General features: G+C 33.2%; 6 protein-coding genes across 6 annotated transcripts; 2 read left to right on the top strand and 4 right to left on the bottom strand.

Moving 5' to 3' along the window:
- Positions 1 to 1,251: 1,251 nt before the first annotated feature.
- Positions 1,252 to 2,126, bottom strand: LOC134831350 (uncharacterized). The gene is made up of 2 exons (XM_063845066.1): positions 1,791 to 2,126; positions 1,252 to 1,731 (listed from the first exon to the last, which is right to left on the bottom strand). The coding sequence occupies exons 1-2, from the start codon at positions 2,124 to 2,126 to the stop codon at positions 1,252 to 1,254; spliced, it is 816 nt and encodes a 271-aa protein (XP_063701136.1).
- A 125-nt stretch (positions 2,127 to 2,251) lies between these two features.
- Positions 2,252 to 3,779, bottom strand: LOC134831349 (cysteine desulfurase, mitochondrial). Its single transcript, XM_063845065.1, has 2 exons — positions 3,626 to 3,779; positions 2,252 to 3,561 (listed from the first exon to the last, which is right to left on the bottom strand). The coding sequence occupies exons 1-2, from the start codon at positions 3,735 to 3,737 to the stop codon at positions 2,318 to 2,320; spliced, it is 1,356 nt and encodes a 451-aa protein (XP_063701135.1). The 5' UTR covers positions 3,738 to 3,779; the 3' UTR covers positions 2,252 to 2,317.
- Positions 3,780 to 4,796: 1,017 nt separating this feature from the next.
- Positions 4,797 to 6,180, top strand: LOC134830694 (endoplasmic reticulum-Golgi intermediate compartment protein 2). Its single transcript, XM_063844250.1, has one exon. It carries the CDS (start codon positions 4,890 to 4,892, stop codon positions 6,114 to 6,116), a length of 1,227 nt encoding a protein of 408 aa, XP_063700320.1. The 5' UTR covers positions 4,797 to 4,889; the 3' UTR covers positions 6,117 to 6,180.
- On the bottom strand, positions 6,103 to 8,040 carry LOC134828574 (caspase-like). Its single transcript, XM_063841551.1, has 2 exons — positions 7,958 to 8,040; positions 6,103 to 6,974 (listed from the first exon to the last, which is right to left on the bottom strand). The coding sequence occupies exons 1-2, from the start codon at positions 8,038 to 8,040 to the stop codon at positions 6,173 to 6,175; spliced, it is 885 nt and encodes a 294-aa protein (XP_063697621.1). The 3' UTR covers positions 6,103 to 6,172.
- Positions 8,041 to 8,388: 348 nt separating this feature from the next.
- On the bottom strand, positions 8,389 to 10,038 carry LOC134828573 (SET and MYND domain-containing protein 4-like). Its single transcript, XM_063841550.1, has one exon. The coding sequence runs from the start codon at positions 10,036 to 10,038 to the stop codon at positions 8,389 to 8,391; it is 1,650 nt and encodes a 549-aa protein (XP_063697620.1).
- Positions 10,039 to 11,280: 1,242 nt separating this feature from the next.
- Positions 11,281 to 16,375, top strand: LOC134828572 (glucose dehydrogenase [FAD, quinone]). The gene is made up of 2 exons (XM_063841548.1): positions 11,281 to 11,319; positions 14,444 to 16,375. Exons 1-2 carry the CDS (start codon positions 11,281 to 11,283, stop codon positions 16,373 to 16,375), a joined length of 1,971 nt encoding a protein of 656 aa, XP_063697618.1.
- Positions 16,376 to 17,404: the final 1,029 nt, after the last annotated feature.

Genomic DNA, 17,404 nt, shown 5'->3' with positions numbered 1-17,404 from the left:
TCTCTATTTTAAAATATTCTTGTAAATAAATAACTTTATAGCTCAATATTGAAAAAAAAACTTCACCTTCAATATTTTTTTTATTATTTTTAAATATTTAATAATACTGATAAAAAGTTATTCTTTATTTGTTTAAAAAATTTTATAGTTATGTGTTAATAATAATCTAAGTGTAATAATATTTTTTTTTCTTCAAAAGAAGACCGCGTCTAGTTCGAGCGAGATTCAAACTAAAACTGATTTACAACGGAGAAATGTGCAACATTCAGACCGACATCGAATTTTTTTTTGTGTGTAATATAGAATGAAGAAGAGTGTATGAGCATTAAGTGCCTTCTATATGATTTTGCTCCTCCTTCGTTCATTCAACATTTGATCCTGTGACATATCGTTCGGCGGTTGCTGTGTTTGGTAAGAAAAAAATGTTTTGATGTCGAATTTGTTTTTATTTTAATAAATGGAATTATTATAAAAATTGCGTGAAAATTAATCTTAAATTCATTATTTTTAATTAAAATTATTTTTGTATTTTTTTTTTTGTTCAAAAATGTTTTGACATTGACTTATAAAAAAATAATCAATTGAATTATATTAAAATTATTAATTAATTAAATGTTAGATTATTTAATTTTTTTCAGAAAATTTTTAAAGATAAAAATAATTAATTTCAAAAAATATTTAAATTTTTAAAATAAAATAATATTAATTTAATAAATTATTTATTTTATTTTTTTTTCTTTTTGTTTAAATATTTTAAATTAATTTTTAATAATTTGAATTAAATTTTTAATTTTTTTAGGAGAATTTTTTAAAATAATTAACTTTTAATAAAGTCAAAAAATAAGTTTATATTTTTTTTAATTTTCAGATTTTTTTTGTGTTTGTTTAAAAACGAAAATTTTCTTGTTTTGTAAAAAATATAATTATTATAGTATTATTTAAAAATAATTATTTATATTAATCTAATTATTATTAACATATTTAATTTAATTGATTATTTTTAAATTTTAAGTTGAATTTTAAAAATTTTCCTAATTTTTAAATTAAATTTCACACTTTTTAAATTTTAATTAATTTTTTCATATTAAACCTTCCATTAAAGAAAAAATAATTAACTAAACAAAAATCATGAAATTATTTTTAATTTTTTTTTAGAAAACTTTTAAAAATAATTAATTTGCCTTCATTCTTTTATAATTAATTCAAAAAATATTCAAACAATTTTTTATTAATTTTTAGATTTTTGTTTATTTAATCAAACAACATCACATCATCGGGAACATCTTCAACTTCTTCCTTAATTTCCGGCTCCAGAGGCTCCAACTTGATAAATTCTGGTTCAATCAACGGCATTTCCGCAACTTCTGAATTCACGATTTCATCAACGGCATCTCTTTCTATTTTATATTTTTCAATGTCTAATTTTCCCTCTTTTATCGCTTGCAACGCCGTTTCCAGACTTTTTTTCAAATAAGCATCATTCTTCCTTGCACTCATCCTGCCCTCATAGATTTGCGTCGTCATTTGTGTTTCGCAACTCTTACACATCATATCGGAAAGTCCATTTTGAGCTGGCACAAAATCCGCGACAATCTTAAAAATGTCGAAAAGTTTCGTGGATTTGTAGGTCGCTTCGTAAATATTGCTCAGGGAATCACTTTCGAGGTAACAGAAACGACAATAAATTTGACTGAAGACTTTTGACTTGAGTTGGGAGACTTTTTCCGCTTTCTACGAGAAAAAAATCATTAAATAATAAAAATTTATGAAAAATTTTAACGAAAAATTACCTCTGGATCACTCGCATCGTCAGTTTCCTCAAAATTTTGGATTTTATTGAGAATGTGATTCAAAAATTCATTCGATTCTCTCACAGCTTTCCGAAAATTGAAGGCTATTATCATCGCGGTTTCGCATTTTGTGCAGCAATAAGGGGATATATCTTGATTATGAACTAATGGAATCCCCGTGTAGTCGAGGTACAATTGGACAAAAGTGACACTCGTTAATTTGTCGTCCTGCTCGTTGCATTTTATGGAAAAATTGAACATATTTTTCAAGTTGCTGACCTTGTCTTCCGTCAAACAAAGGCGACACACACAATAAATATTCTCAGATTCGCTCATAATTCGTAAATTTATTAAAAATTTTTATTTTTTGTTTACTAATAATTTTTGTTTATGTTTCATTTACAGCTAAATTTATGCAGAAAATGGGACACCGGTACTGAACCACGTGAAATTCGGTACGTTTTTTGTCAAAAAAAAATTATTTTTTTATTCAAAGCCCCTCGTATACATACTACGTAACAAAAAATTTAATGTTGAGACCATTTTATGGATTTCAGATCGATGCCCTCTTGCACCATCTCCCACAACGGTGACATTTCTCTCAGTCTTTGCACATGTTTGATGCATTTCTCTGCCGTATAATCCACTTCTTCGACTGTCGTGAATCGTCCGAGCCCGAAACGGATGGAACTATGTGCGAGATCTTCTTCTGTTCCGATAGCCCGAAGTACGTAAGACGGTTCTAACGATGCTGAGGTGCATGCTGAACCACTACTTAAGGCAATATCCTTCAATGCCATCAACAACGACTCTCCCTCGACAAAGGCAAACGACAAATTCACGCAACCCGGATACGATTGTTCGGGATCTCCGTTCCGAATGACCTGCGGAAGGGCTGTCATGATTTTATCAATGAGTCTTTTCGATAAAAATTCCATCCAGGCATGATCGTAAGCCATTTCTTGCTGCGCAATTTCACAAGCGGCACCTAAACCAACGACAAGGGGTGTGGGAACAGTTCCCGAACGAATTCCGCGTTCTTGTCCGCCGCCACTTTGAATTGCTTCGACACGAACGCGGGGGCGACGACGAACAAAAAGTGCCCCCACACCTTTGGGTCCATAAATTTTATGCCCGGAAATCGACATTAAATCGATATTCATCTCATTCACGTTCAAAGGAATTTTTCCGACTGCTTGAGCGGCATCTGTATGAAAAAACACCTTTTTAGCACGACACATCTTCCCAATGTCCGAAAGTGGTTGTTTTACGCCAATTTCGTTGTTGACAGCCATCACAGAGACCAAAGACGTCTTCGGGGTGATCGCTTTCTCCAATTCGTTCAAGTCGACAATTCCATTTTGCTTCACTGGCAAGTAAGTAACGTCAAATCCCTCGCCTTCCAGAGCTCGACATGAATCCAAAACACATTTATGCTCCGTTTGCAGCGTGATAACGTGATTTTTCTTCTCTTTGTAGAACCTAGCAACACCTTTAACCGAAATATTGTTTGATTCCGTGGCACCTGACGTGAAAATAATTTCTTTTGGATCGGCGCCAATGATGCCGGCCACTTGTGATCTTGCTTTTTCCATCGCTTGTTCGGATTCCCAGCCATAGGCGTGTGTTCGGGAATGCGGATTGCCGTAATAACTCGTGAGATAGGGCAACATTGCGTCTAAAACGCGCGGATCCATGGGCGTTGTCGCTTGTGCATCCAAATACAAAGGACGTCCTTCGAATTTTTCATCTTTGATACTGAATTTGTTATCTGCCAAAGATAAAACCGGCATAAAAAATGCATTTTTTCATCGATGACGAAGGAAAAAACTCACCTTTTGAGTACTTTCGTGTTATTAATACGACGCAACTTTGACTTTGTCGTGCAACTGAAGGACTTTTTGCGATTTGGAGACCATTTTTAAGCAATTTCGATATTTTCAACATTTTATTTTTGATTATTTTGATGATTTACAGTCGTGAATGTTGTGAAATGGCAACAAAAACAAAGCAAGACGTCAAATGAGAATTGTCAAATTTAAATAATTCACAGTTAAGTTGATAACGGCATGAAATTAGGGACTGAAATGCATCAAAATCAAAGATTTTTAATTAAAATGGGAATATTTCCCACAGTTTGACCTAAAAACAGTACAATTGAATTCCATTACAGACTGAATTCAAAAATTTTTAATGCCGACATCAAATAATTCCGGTCCAAATAAAAATTTTAATGTATTCAGGAGCACGTTTCAGTCTGATTTGGCGGCTTTCAACATTTACCGTGACTAATTGAAAGATCAACATAAATTTTTTCAACGAAATTAGACATGAGTATGTCAATTCAACATTCAAAAATTTTTAAAAAGGTAAAAATTAATTTAAAAAAATTTTTTTTTTAAAGATTTTCTATGAAATTTATTGAAATTTTAAATATTTCCTTTACTTTTCTGCTCATTTTCGAACACAATGTTAGCCAAAGCCTCATTTCTTTCGAATTTTCTCCGTTTCAGGTGAGGTTGAACGATGTTTTTATTCACAAGCATCATCACCGTCATGCCAATCATTACGCCGAAACATGCTCCGATGGGACTTTTGATCACCGCCTTCAGCATGGCGTACTTGTCTGGCGGCGCAGTATTCATGATTGCTTCGTTTGTTGTGCTGTCGCTGCAATTTTCTCAGCTTCCTCTCTAAGTCTTTTCTGATGAGCCTTTTTTTGCTCTACGAAGTACGGCTGGTAGATGTATGCACCAGAAGCTACTCCAACGACAATTCCCACGGCAATTTGAACAGTTGTGAGATATCTTGGTCGACGAATTCTTATTGGCATTGGGACCCTGGCAACGAGTTTTTAAGGAAATTTTGTGAAAAAATGGATTGTTACGTAAATTTTTGTCCAATTAGAAAATGTGTATCAACAAAAAACATCTGATTTTGACACCCGGCACAAGGAATGGATAAGAAACGGAACGAGAATCCGTCTCCAAAAGGGTTTCAATTTCACCTGTGTTTGCATTCAAGTCTTAAAAATTAATTTTTGACGTCAATTTTTTGCTAAAATTAAGTTTTTTTGTAATTTTAAGGACAAAATCTTCCATGGCGGATACTTTGAGACAGCGGAAGGTTCAACAGGAGCCCGAAAAAACCACAAATAGTGCAATAGAAGCGGTAAAAAAGCTCGATGCATTCCCCAAGATTGCCGAAGATTACGTGGAATACACGACAGTTGGTGGTGGCATCTCCATTCTCAGTCGCATCATCATTCTCATCCTAATTTACACCGAAACGCGATATTATCTCGAGAAAAAGTTGCTTTTCAAGTTCGAACCGGACACGGACTACCTCTCAAAGCTCAAAATTAACATAGATCTGACGGTGGCGATGCCTTGCAAGTCCATCGGCGCCGATATTTTGGACTCTACGAACCAGAATGTCTTCTCGTTTGGCATTTTGGAGGAAGAAGATACCTGGTTCGAGTTGTGTCCGAACCAACAAATGTACTTTGACTACATCCAGCATCTCAATAGTTACCTGCGGGAGGAATATCACTCCATTGCTGACGTTTTGTACAAAGGCGAGCAACAAGAAACGATTTACACGATGCCAAAACGCACCCGAGTGCCTGACAAGCCATTCGATGCGTGTCGCGTTCATGGCTCGCTAACGCTCAACAAGGTTTCCGGGAATTTTCACATCACCGCCGGACGAAGTTTGCACTTCCCGAATGGGCATATTCATTTAAATTTGGTTTTCGACTCTCCGGCGCTGTCGAATTTCTCGCATCGGATTCATAGGTTCTCGTTTGGAACGCATACCTCGGGAATTGTTCATCCGCTGGAAGGAGAGGAAAAAATCTTGACTGATCCGTCGACGATGATGCAATATTACCTGGAAGTCGTACCAACGGATATTCAATCGACTTTTAGCAAAGTCCAGACATTCCAGTATTCCGTGAAGGAAAATGCGCGTGTGGTTGACCATTATGGCGGATCGCATGGCATCCCGGGACTTTATTTTAAATACGATATGTCAGCGCTGAAGGTCATTGTTCACTTGGATCGCGATAATTTGGTGCAATTTAGTGTGAGATTGTGTTCGATCATCGCGGGAATTGTCGTAATTTCGGGTTTAGTCAACAGTTTTATTCAATTTACGTTCCGGAAATTCCTAAAAACGATTTCGCCGCAACTGGTACAACACATCCAAGACGCACAAAGACACAATTTGAAAGTTAATCCCGTCCCACAGCCAAGTATGAAGCCTCAAAGCAATCTCCTGATCGATGTCGGCAATGCAGCTATGAAATCTCCGCTACTGCAATAAATTTTTAAATAATTTTATTAAGATTTTAAGAAAAAAAAAACGTAAAAAATTGATTTTTATTTCTCATTGAAGCGCAAAATTCGCGTCATCATCGTCGTTATGCAGGGAATTTGTTTCTGCTGATGCATTTTTGGTCTATCGGGAGCATTACTCTCAAAGTCGATCGCGACACGACGACAAACAAACGTCAAAATCGTCAATAAATCATATTTTGTGCCATGTTCGTTGAGTTCCTGACACAAAGATTGCATAAACCACGATCCCTTTGTCGTATTTCGCCACGAATAAAATCCCGGAATTGTCGAGTAGGCAATCAAAAAATCCGCGTGATTCGGAATTTTGTAGCTCAAACCGCCCGTGCTGCTGCTATCTGTTTCCGTGCGATCGTTAAGCAACGTAATTCCTCCATCCAATTGGTCTCCTTGGCATGCCTGAATGAAAAAGAGTTTTGGTTTGCCAGCGAGCGTCGGGCAACGATCTGCCGTGAAGTAAGTCCAAATGCTCTCCAACTTGTATTGACCGTCGCGGGCGTAAATGTAGCCAAGTTCACCATGAGACAATATGCAAATGGCAATGCAATCGTTATCGGAGTGATCTAAACGGGAAACTGCTTCGATTTCTCGCAGAATTTCGCGATATTTTAGGTCGTTGAAGACGCAAACCGTGAAATCGAGACGTTGAAAGGATTTTACGAGATTTTCGCAATCGGCGGCGGTGCCTGAACGGGAATTTAATGATGGCAAGTCAAAGTATTCGTGATTAAAGATGAGAGCAAAGCCACGATTACGATGATTCATGTTGTATTCGGAGCCGAAACGCTCGACGGGCATGCGGGCGATTCTGTGAACGCGAGATGGTCTGAAAATAAAAATAATGAGAAAAAATATTTTTTTTATTTATTTCAAACTTTTTTGTTCCTTTAAAAGTCAATTTTAAAAAATTATTAAATATTTAGTACAACTAAAAATTAAAATTTTAACGAATATTTCGAATATGTTTTAATTAATTTTATAATTTTTTAAATTAATTTTAGAAAATAATTATTTGATGAAATAATATTTTTTATGAATTAAAAATTAATTATTTGATGCATTTATTTTTTCAATTTAAATAAAAATTTATTTTCCAAATTTAACTATGCACAAAAAATTTTTTTTTAAGTAATTAATTAATTTATTTACTTTTTTTAATTAATTGAATTAAATTTTTTTTATATTAACTTTTATTAATTTTGTCGAATTTACTAATTTTTAAAAATTATTTTAAATTAATTAATTTTTTTTTAAATTAATTTTTATTAATTTTTGAATGAATTAATTTTATTAAATTAATTATTTGATGCATTTATTTTTTATGTTAAATAAAAATTTATTTTCCTAAATTTAACTAATTATTTTTTTTCCTAATAAATTAAATTAGTAAATTTTATTGATTATTTATTTAATTTATTTAAAAAATTATTTTATTTTAAATTAATAAATGTTTTTTTTTTAATTTATCAATAATTATTTTTTTTTATAAATTTTTATTTTGATGAAACAGAAACTTGAATTTAATTCAGTGTATGTCAATATAAATATTTATTCTGAAATAAATCCTTTAATTCGAATTTTTGTTCTCAAAAATTTTGTAACTTATTATTAAATTTATTAATAATTAATTTTTTTTCATATTTGTTCTGATTTTAAATTTTGTAAAAAGTTATTATTTTTATGAACAAAAATTATTAAAATTTATCTATTATTTAATTTTTTTTTTAAATTTTGTCCAAATTCAATAAAATTATTTTTTTGACAAAAAGTTTGAAATAAATTTACAAAAAATATAAATTGAAAACTTACTTTCCGAGACCCCAAGCATCTCCAACGTCATTTCCTTGACCAGAATCCACAGAATCTGTTAAATTTTTCGAATTTTCCTCCATTATTCACAAACAAAAATCCTACTTTTGTGAAAATTGACTTGATCACAACACGAGAAAAAACACTCTGATCATCGATTTTCGAAAAAGCATCTCAAACAGCAACAAAAATCCCGTTAACATCAAGGGCAACATTACACAAACTGCATTTTATAAAAAAATTGCAATATTCACGCTTGCCCTTGAAAAATCGTCACATAAAAGGGCATTTAATGTTCCAAATTTGGCACGATATGACTTCTAATTGTCATTTTGTTATCAATTTTGTGCATTTTTGCAATTGTTGCGTGTTGCTTGACGAGGAAATAAATAAAAAATCGAATATTTTAAGTCATTTATTTGTCGCAACTTTTACGATTCGTACGAAAATGGTCGGTTTCGGTACAAAAGTAAGATGCAATGATCCAGCAGGAGTTCCACTTGATTCAAATCCAAACACGGATATTGCTTTTCGTACTTTACCAATATTTTTCCGTACATTTTGAGGGCTTTCTTGCACGCTTTTGCCACATTATCCGGTTTATCGTCCAACATTTGAACATTTTCCTTCACAAATTCCTTCTCCTCGTTCGACATGAGGCACATATGTTTCAATTTCGAAGCAACTGCGTAATTATTGACGCATGCCACACACCCACAAACGAACCCAAATTCACTTAAAATCGTTTCGCGACGCTTTTCCAACGGCGTTTCCAGATAATTCATCTCTTTTTGGTACGTGATGAAAATTTGTTTGCCCGCTGCGATCGGTCGATTCACGTAAATCATGAAATTTGTACTGCCCTCGCCCACGAAAAGTGCCTTGACGTTGGAAACGCACGCGTGATTGATCAGTGTCGTGAACGGGAAGATCGCTAAGGCGAATGACTCGTTGCGCATGGCTTCGCTGCGATCCCACCACTCGGGCGTCGATACAAGACTGTAGACATTCGTTAAATTTACGTAGAAAAATCTTATAAGGACACGTGTCATCACTTCTCGATACTTTGAGGAGCTAAAGGTGGCATCGTGGAGCTTGTATTGCCGAATATCCTCGCGAAGGGGTGATTTTTTGGTCAAAACATCGATCATTTTATCACAAAGTTCCGAAATTTCGATGAATTCTTCGTCTATTTGGGGTTTTGTGGTCAGACTGAGGATGTATTCCATGTAATTCTTTTGCACAGAAGTCTCAAAGTTGAAACGTTGGAAGTGAAAATTGCCACTTTCGGCATCGACGAGCAATTTAAGCAAATCCTGGAAGCGCCAATACCACCGAAGAGTCAGCAAAAGTTGTCGCAATGCCATCCACGGAAGCGATCCGTGATCCGTATCACAGAAAACGTTGTAAATGACGCCCATTATCGCACATTCGTACTTGTGGTACGTCTCCGAGTAGTCCAAACACTTTTCCGAACAGAACATCGCCATCGAGCATTTTGTGCAGGGAAACAAATTAAAATGACACGACTTCAAGCAATGCGTGCATTTTTTGTAGATAAATTTCCGATCAAGTACTCGACAATAAGCTGGTTCAATCGATAAAATTTGTCCCGGCACCAAATCCTTGGTTGTCCTCAAATAACGTCCAAAAACCGAACTTTCCGCTACTTCCAAGCAATCCGACGCAAAAGGCACCTTTTTGTGGAAATTATGTGTGATTTGCGGCTCATCCAAGACTCGTCGGAAGGATTTCAGCGCGGAATCATCGCCCAATTTATCGACACATTTTTCCCGTTGTTGGTACAGCTGCACTCGAATCTCCTCGTCATTCGTCTCTGTTTGCATCGCGAACTCTAGACTTCGTAAAGCCTCTTTGTGCAAGCCCAATTTCGTGTAGATTTTGGCACGTTTCATGTAACCAGTTGGCAGTTGCGATGAAAAAGGCAGGGCATAGCAAATGGCAGCGTTATATGACTCGATGGCTTTTACGTAGTCGTAATTGTCGAGAAAACGATCGCCTTTTAGCAGGTAGCTCCGGGAACGGTCGTCGTCTTTGCGGGAATCTAATTTGAATTCCATTTAAGTGAAAATTTGTTAAATAAAAAACTTGTTGCAGGAAAAGTTTCGGCAGTGAATGAACCTTTTGCAATGAAATTTCGATTATTACTGAACAAACAATGAATGAGAAATTGGCAATAAAGACAAGTAATTTTGAGAACAACAAGAGAAAATCTCTCGGTGCGAGTGTCTTGCAAACATAATAAAAAATTATTTTATGAGGATGGGGTGTCTGGCATTTTACGGTGAGTATTAGGAAGAGCATTTATCGAATATTATAAAAAAATAAATTATTTACATATTTAATTAATTAATTATTCAATAAATTAATTAATTAATTAATTTTTTCAAAACATTTTTTTGTTAAAAATTTTAATGTTTTTATTGAAAAATTATTTTTTTTACCATTATTTATTTAAAACTTCTAAAAAATACGAATTTCATATCAAAAACTTTCGAAATATTTTTTTGTAGATTTTATTTTTTTTAATTTTTTTTTTTTCAAAAAAATTGTAGATTTTATTTTTTTTTAAATATAATTTGAAAAAATGAATAAAAATCCAAAAAAATTTTTTCGAAAGTTTTTGATATGAAATTCGTATTTTTTTTAAGAATTTTTGAATAATAACAAAAAAAAAATAAATTTTCAATTTTTGAATGAAAAACAATAAAATTTATTAAAGTATCAAAAAGAAAGTTATATTTGCAAAAATGAAAACTAAATTCGAGTTTTCACATAATTCTCTCAGAAAATTTGAGGGAAAAATAATTAATCATAATTTTCAGTTCTTTTATCAGTTTTCTTTTATTTTTTTTGCTTCTTTTAATTAAATTTATCTCATTAAGTTAAAAAAAAATCTTAAATTTATTATATTTAGGTATAAATTTAAATTTTATAATTTTGATTTTTTTATAAATTATTTTACCTATTTAAAAATAAAATTTATTTTAAATTAAAAATATTTTAAAATTTTTTAATTAAAAAAAATATTTTTATTTAATTGATTTAAATTAATTAGTTAGTATTCAACAACATATTAATTAATTATTTTTTTAAATTTAAAAAAATTAAAATTCTCTTGTAACGATGTCCATCCATCTCACACAGGTACGCAATTACGCCAAAAAAATTATGTTTATCTTTTTTTTTTGCTCTTCACAGATATTTAAATTAAAAACAACAAATTCTACAACTGAGCCGATTACTCACGTCAACGAGAAAAGAGATGTTGTTGAACTATATTGGCATTTTTCCATCGAGTAATGTTTTTGGCTGAACGTCTCTTACACACAAACATAATAGTAAGTATTCGTAATCAAATGGATCTTTTTAAATTTAGCATGAATTTATGAATTGTTTAATACTAACGAAAGTTTTGTGTTATTTTTAGATCGCGCGAGACACAATTGTGTCTAAAATTAAGTCAGGATTTCCTACAAAATAGTTTTTTACGTCATCACTTTGTTGCACGAAAATTGCATTTTTTTTTTGGCTTCGTGAATGGTTTTGCCCTTCGCCTTGTTTTTTTTTTAAAGAAATGTGTGTCAAAACCATTTTCATTTCTTAATTAAATTCTGAACCGTTCTTTCATTCTATAAACACGAAAAAAAAAAACGAAATGTGTGTCACACTCGATTGTCGTAATATAAAAGAAAAAACAATGTCTGCCTGTTTATTAAGTAATTGTTGATCGGTATTTTTTTTTTACATACTTGGTACCTGTATGAAAGAATGTCGGGCGGCGGTTGTAACTGTATCGAAGCTATGCGGCAATGCGCGTGTTACATTAAACCAAAAATAAATAAAAATTTCTATATTCAAATCAAGTTCCTTTGAAAGTGATGACACAAAATGCAAAAATGTTGCAACACTGCCTTATGCGATGAATATTAAAAAAAGAAGTTTGACGAATGGAAGAGTTGACTCAGTTTAGCAAAAATTAAAAAATTTTTAATATGCTGAAAAAAGTAAAAGGCTTTCTTTGTTATTTGATTTAAAAAGTTTAATCACACCAGCAGTACTTTACATCGATTTAACATCAAAATACCTTTTCCTGAACAAATAAAACATAATTAAATGTTGTAATACGGCAAATTTCTCTGTAAAAACATTTACTTTTATATTACAACATTATTAGACAATTACATCGCTTTTTCTAACGTAATGTAATAACCTCTTATCTCAAAATGAGCGATGCAATAATAAATATAAGTGCATTACAAGATAAGTTTATTCATACGGTGATTTCGATGTAATTGGCTGCCAATTGAAAGATGTGTGCGACGTTTAGTTTGAGATGGTGATCAAAGATTTAAAAGTTTATGTCAATGTAAATTTTGTCTAAAGCGCATTTTTAAGATTTAAAAAAAATTATAGGTATAAAATTAAAAAAAAAAGTACTAAAAATAAAAAAAAAACAGGTAAGAATATCTTGAGAAATACTATAAATTTAAATATTTTTTTTTATTTTCAGATTCTTCAAAGTTTGACATCATATATAAGACGAAAAAAAGGTAGCTTGAAATTGAACATTGGCTATTTTTATCTCTGTTACAATTATATAAAGTTAAGGCTAAGAAGCCCATGATATCAAAAAACAATAAATCAAACTGGGAGGAAGAAAAAATCCTATAAAATCGAACACGAGCAATCGAGAAGAAAGTATTCTCAACAAATGAAAAATCAAAGACTTGAAAACCTAAATGCAACGCAAATCATTTTTGAAGAACATATCTCAACATATTGAGCTTTTTATCGAGTCAGAAGAATATCCAGATTTTAAAGAATACTCCAGACAATTTCATATTCACAATCCAACTTAAATGGTACTCTTACTTATATTATCCATTGGACTCTAACCACAGTAAACACATTTCTAATGCTCCGCTCAGCTTTAACTGCAAAATCTATGGAATTACTGTGCAGCCATCCACATCAGCAGCAGAATAGTAATGAATTAATACGAAATATCTGCCTTGAACCATTCTGTCATAAAATCTCCATTGACACACTGCAATTATAAATATTTTTTTGCTTCTTTCGCATTAATGAATTAATTAAACATTGTCGGTCAAAGAGCAAAAAAAAATAAAAACATTTATTTTTAATTAATAGAAACAAGTGAAAGTAAATTTCTTAGTCCTTTCTTCTGTACTAGTTATTAATTGTTTTTGTTTTTACTTTCGAATTCTGACCGACTCTAAACCAGATCAAAAGAGCTAAAATTTCCCAAAACTCATAACTTGTTTCAAATGAACAAGCCGGTTATGTTATGTCAAGTTCAAGGCAAAATCGTTGCTATTTTACTTTTTTCAAGAGATGTGAATTTTCTGATGCACACCGGTAAATTGAAATGTGCACAAAAAGAAAGATTTAAGAGTGCTAAACAGTTATTCATAAGTAAATATTTAACAAAAAACTTTTTCATGCTCAACCACTTTCAGTTTCAATCGATGTTGAAACATTGAATGAAGAATCACATAAAATTGAAAAAAAAAATCAAGTTTTTGTCAACTCTTTCGTGAAAATGTCATAAAAATAAAAGTAATTAATGGCGTACGTGCTGAAGTGCATGTCAAAGTCATTGATGTTCAAAACACGATCGACCAATTTTTCGAAGCACGTAAATATTTTGAACATGAATAAATATCAACAACAAGAGAGAATTTCACTTTGAAATGAGTAAATTTTATTTGATATTAATTTTTTCCGTTGAAGCAGAACATTCTCTTTTAACAATTTAATGGCTTATCAAAATCTACTCTCTTCATTGTGAAATTCTCTTTTCGCACATCAACACTTTCCGCAAAACCAACAAATACCATCAAACAGCACTTTCATTCGTACAGCTGTTTTTGCTGCTTTTTTTCGTCTTTGTGTGTTTAATGAGTAAATATTATTTTTATTTTCGTATGGCGAGTATTTACAATGCCAATGCTAAATACCGTCGTCATACAGTAACATGTGTGAATGAGCAACAACGGTACTCTTGGATATGTTTAAAAATTCTTTCACTTTGACGTCGTGTGTCGATACCGGCTCGGTACTCGCTCGACATGTAATAGAAGACACAAGGCAAGGCAACTGTAATGATAATATCAACAAAAAGAGTTTAAACAACAGCAAAGCTGAGCATTTACTTCAGTCTTGTTAAAGCTGCCGTAATGAGCATACCGAAGAAAGCGCGCATAATTCATTGAATTTAAATTTTTAAAGGAACAAAGCCTCAAAAAAATAATTTGCATAACAAAAAAATTAAATGACATAAAGAATATTATCGAAAAGAAAGTGTTTCAATATGAACATTTCTAGAAATTGCATTTAGAAAGTAACGCATTTTTTTTAATTTATGAAAAAAAATATCATCAAGTGAAGTAATAAACAATTAAAATCGATCAATAGATACAAAAAAAAACAGTTTAAAAGAGTGAAATGGAATCGGCAATTGGGGCTGCTGCTTCGGCAGCCAGTAGCATAGGTTGGTTCGTGCCAATGCTCGTTGCTGCAATCGCGTACTTTCAATACGAAGACATCATCGATGCCGACGCGAAACTCATAAATATCGAATCGGACATGTTATTTGCGGAATATGACTTTATCGTAGTTGGTGCGGGCTCCGCAGGTGCTGTTGTTGCCTCACGTCTCTCTGAAAATGAAAATTGGAAAGTTTTATTGCTCGAAGCGGGCGGCGACGAAACGGAAATTAGCGATGTACCTTTGATGGCGGGATATTTGCAACTCAGCAAGCTGGATTGGAAGTACAAAACGGAACCAACGGGCAAGGCATGTCTCGCCATGAAGGGTGGGCGTTGCAATTGGCCACGAGGAAAAGTCATGGGAGGTAGCAGTGTCTTGAATTACATGTTGTACTTGCGTGGCAACAAGAAGGATTACGATAATTGGGAAGCTTTGGGCAATCCCGGATGGAGTTATCAAGATATTTTGTATTATTTCAAGAAAAGTGAGGATCAGCAGAACCCCTATTTAGCTGAAAGTCCCTATCATGGCACTGGAGGACCCTTAACTGTTGGAGAAGCACCGTACCATACCCCATTAGCAGCTGCTTTCGTCGAAGCTGGTGTCGAATTGGGATACGATAACCGCGATTTAAATGGCGAAAAGCAAACTGGCTTCATGGTAGCTCAGGGAACTGTTCGTAAAGGTAGTCGCTGTAGTACTTCCAAAGCTTTTCTTCGTCCTGCACGATTGAGACCGAATTTACACATCGCCATGCATGCTCACGTAACAAAAGTCTTAATTGATTCTCAAACAAAAACCGCATTTGGTGTCGAATTCGTTCGTGACAAAAGAATTCATTACGTTCGAGCGACAAAAGAAGTTATACTCTCAGGCGGCTCGATAAATTCGCCTCAGCTATTGATGTTATCTGGCGTTGGACCACGTGACGAGCTCGCGAAACACCGAATCCCGGTAATAAGTGACTTGGCTGTCGGTGAAAACCTTCAGGATCACATCGCGTTGGGCGGATTGACGTTTATGGTGAACAAACCGGTGTCTGTTGTTGAAAAACGTTTCCATACGATGTCAACAGTGCTTGAATATGCGATTTTTGGACAAGGACCGCTGACGATAATGGGCGGCGTGGAAGGTTTAGCCTTTGTGAATACGAAATTCGTTAATGCCTCACAAGATTTCCCCGATATTGAGTTTCATTTTGTCTCGGGATCGACAAATTCTGACGGAGGAAATCAATTGAAGAAGGCTCATGGCTTGAAGGAGTCTTTTTATCAAGCAGTTTTCGAGCCAATTAGTAACAAAGACTCTTATTCGATATTTCCCATGTTACTGCGTCCCAAAAGTATTGGATCCATCAAGTTACGAAGCGCAAATCCCTTCGACTATCCATATATCTATCCAAATTACTTCGCCGACGATCACGATATCAAAACTCTGATCGAAGGAACAAAAATCGCAATTGCTCTTTCGCGCACAAAATCCATGCAACGCTTCGGCAGCGAGTTAAATACCAATAAATTCCCCGATTGCGCTCATTTGCCGATGTACAGCGATGCCTATTGGGAATGCATGATTCGTTATTACTCGGCGACGATCTATCATCCGGTCGGAACGTGCAAAATGGGTCCGTATTGGGACCAAAAAGCTGTCGTCGATCCCCAATTACGGGTTTATGGCGTGCATCGTTTGCGTGTCATCGATGCCAGTATCATGCCAGAAATGGTGAGTGCGAACACGAATGCGCCCGTTATCATGATCGCCGAAAAGGGAGCCGACATGATCAAAGAACACTGGAGCGAGAACCGGATAAATCGCTTTAAAAGACTTTATCGAGGACGAAGGAGTTACGAAGAGACACAAAACAGCACTGTTAGCTTGTAATTGAATTTTTGTGATGTAAGATGGGTCGATGTCGCAGTTACCAACTGAAACACTCGCCAAATAGACAAAAAAATTAAAGTTAGTAATTTACGATCGCCCACAAAAAAAAATTGAAAAAAAAGACAAATAACGAAGAAAATTGGTCAAATGAAAGTTTTATCACGATTTTAATTGTTAATAATGTCGTTCGTCGTACACATTTTGTTAAGTTGCACCGATATCGCCGTATGTGCATCGCCGCAAAAAAGCAACAAGTGGAAAATTTCCACATACTTTGTGTGTAAATTGTTCCACTTTGGTTATTATTTTCTTTGGTATTGAACGGTGATTTTTGGCGAATTTTAGTTCACGAAAGAAATTTCTAGAAAAGAATTTCATTCGTGCCCGAAAAAAGTAATGAAGACCGGAAATACCAGATTTGTCAAAAAAAAAGTTCAAAATTGACCTGTTTACTATTATTTATTGTTGTTAAAATAAATATTAACTTAAACATGACTCATAGATTAGAAATTAAGAAAGAGAGTTAGTCACTTTACAAATTTTATGTAATAAGGAATAATTAGTTAGTTTAGTTTTTTTTTTGATATGCGAAATATTGAAAATAAAAATAAAATTGGAAGAAAAAATATAAATATATTTTTTTTATTTAATTTTAAATTTTTATTTTATTTAAAGATTTTCTTTTAAGGCCATTAAATTTAATTATTTCACTTTATGTCGCCCCCCCCTCCGATTTTGCCGAAAAAATTCAGGGGGAAAAATAAAAATAATAAAAAAATAAGGAAAAATTTTGACATTTTTTGGTACTTTTTGATTAAAAAACGATAATAATGTCCAGCAAAAATTAAAATTACATTAGATATGAACTTAACTTGCTTTAAAAATGCATTATCTATCGAAAATTTGATGAAAAAATTTTTTAGTCATGTGACCAATTTTTTTATTTGTTCTAAAATTTTTATTTTGTGAAATTTTATTAAATTTTTGACTTAAAAACTCAAAATAATAAAAGTAAAAATTATTTTAATG

Source organism: Culicoides brevitarsis, chromosome 2 (genome assembly GCF_036172545.1).
Source record: "Culicoides brevitarsis isolate CSIRO-B50_1 chromosome 2, AGI_CSIRO_Cbre_v1, whole genome shotgun sequence".
NCBI classification, from domain to species: Eukaryota; Metazoa; Arthropoda; class Insecta; order Diptera; family Ceratopogonidae; genus Culicoides; species Culicoides brevitarsis.
The sequence above is the reverse complement of the archived record's forward strand: the minus strand, read 5'-3'. Positions and strand labels throughout refer to the sequence as shown.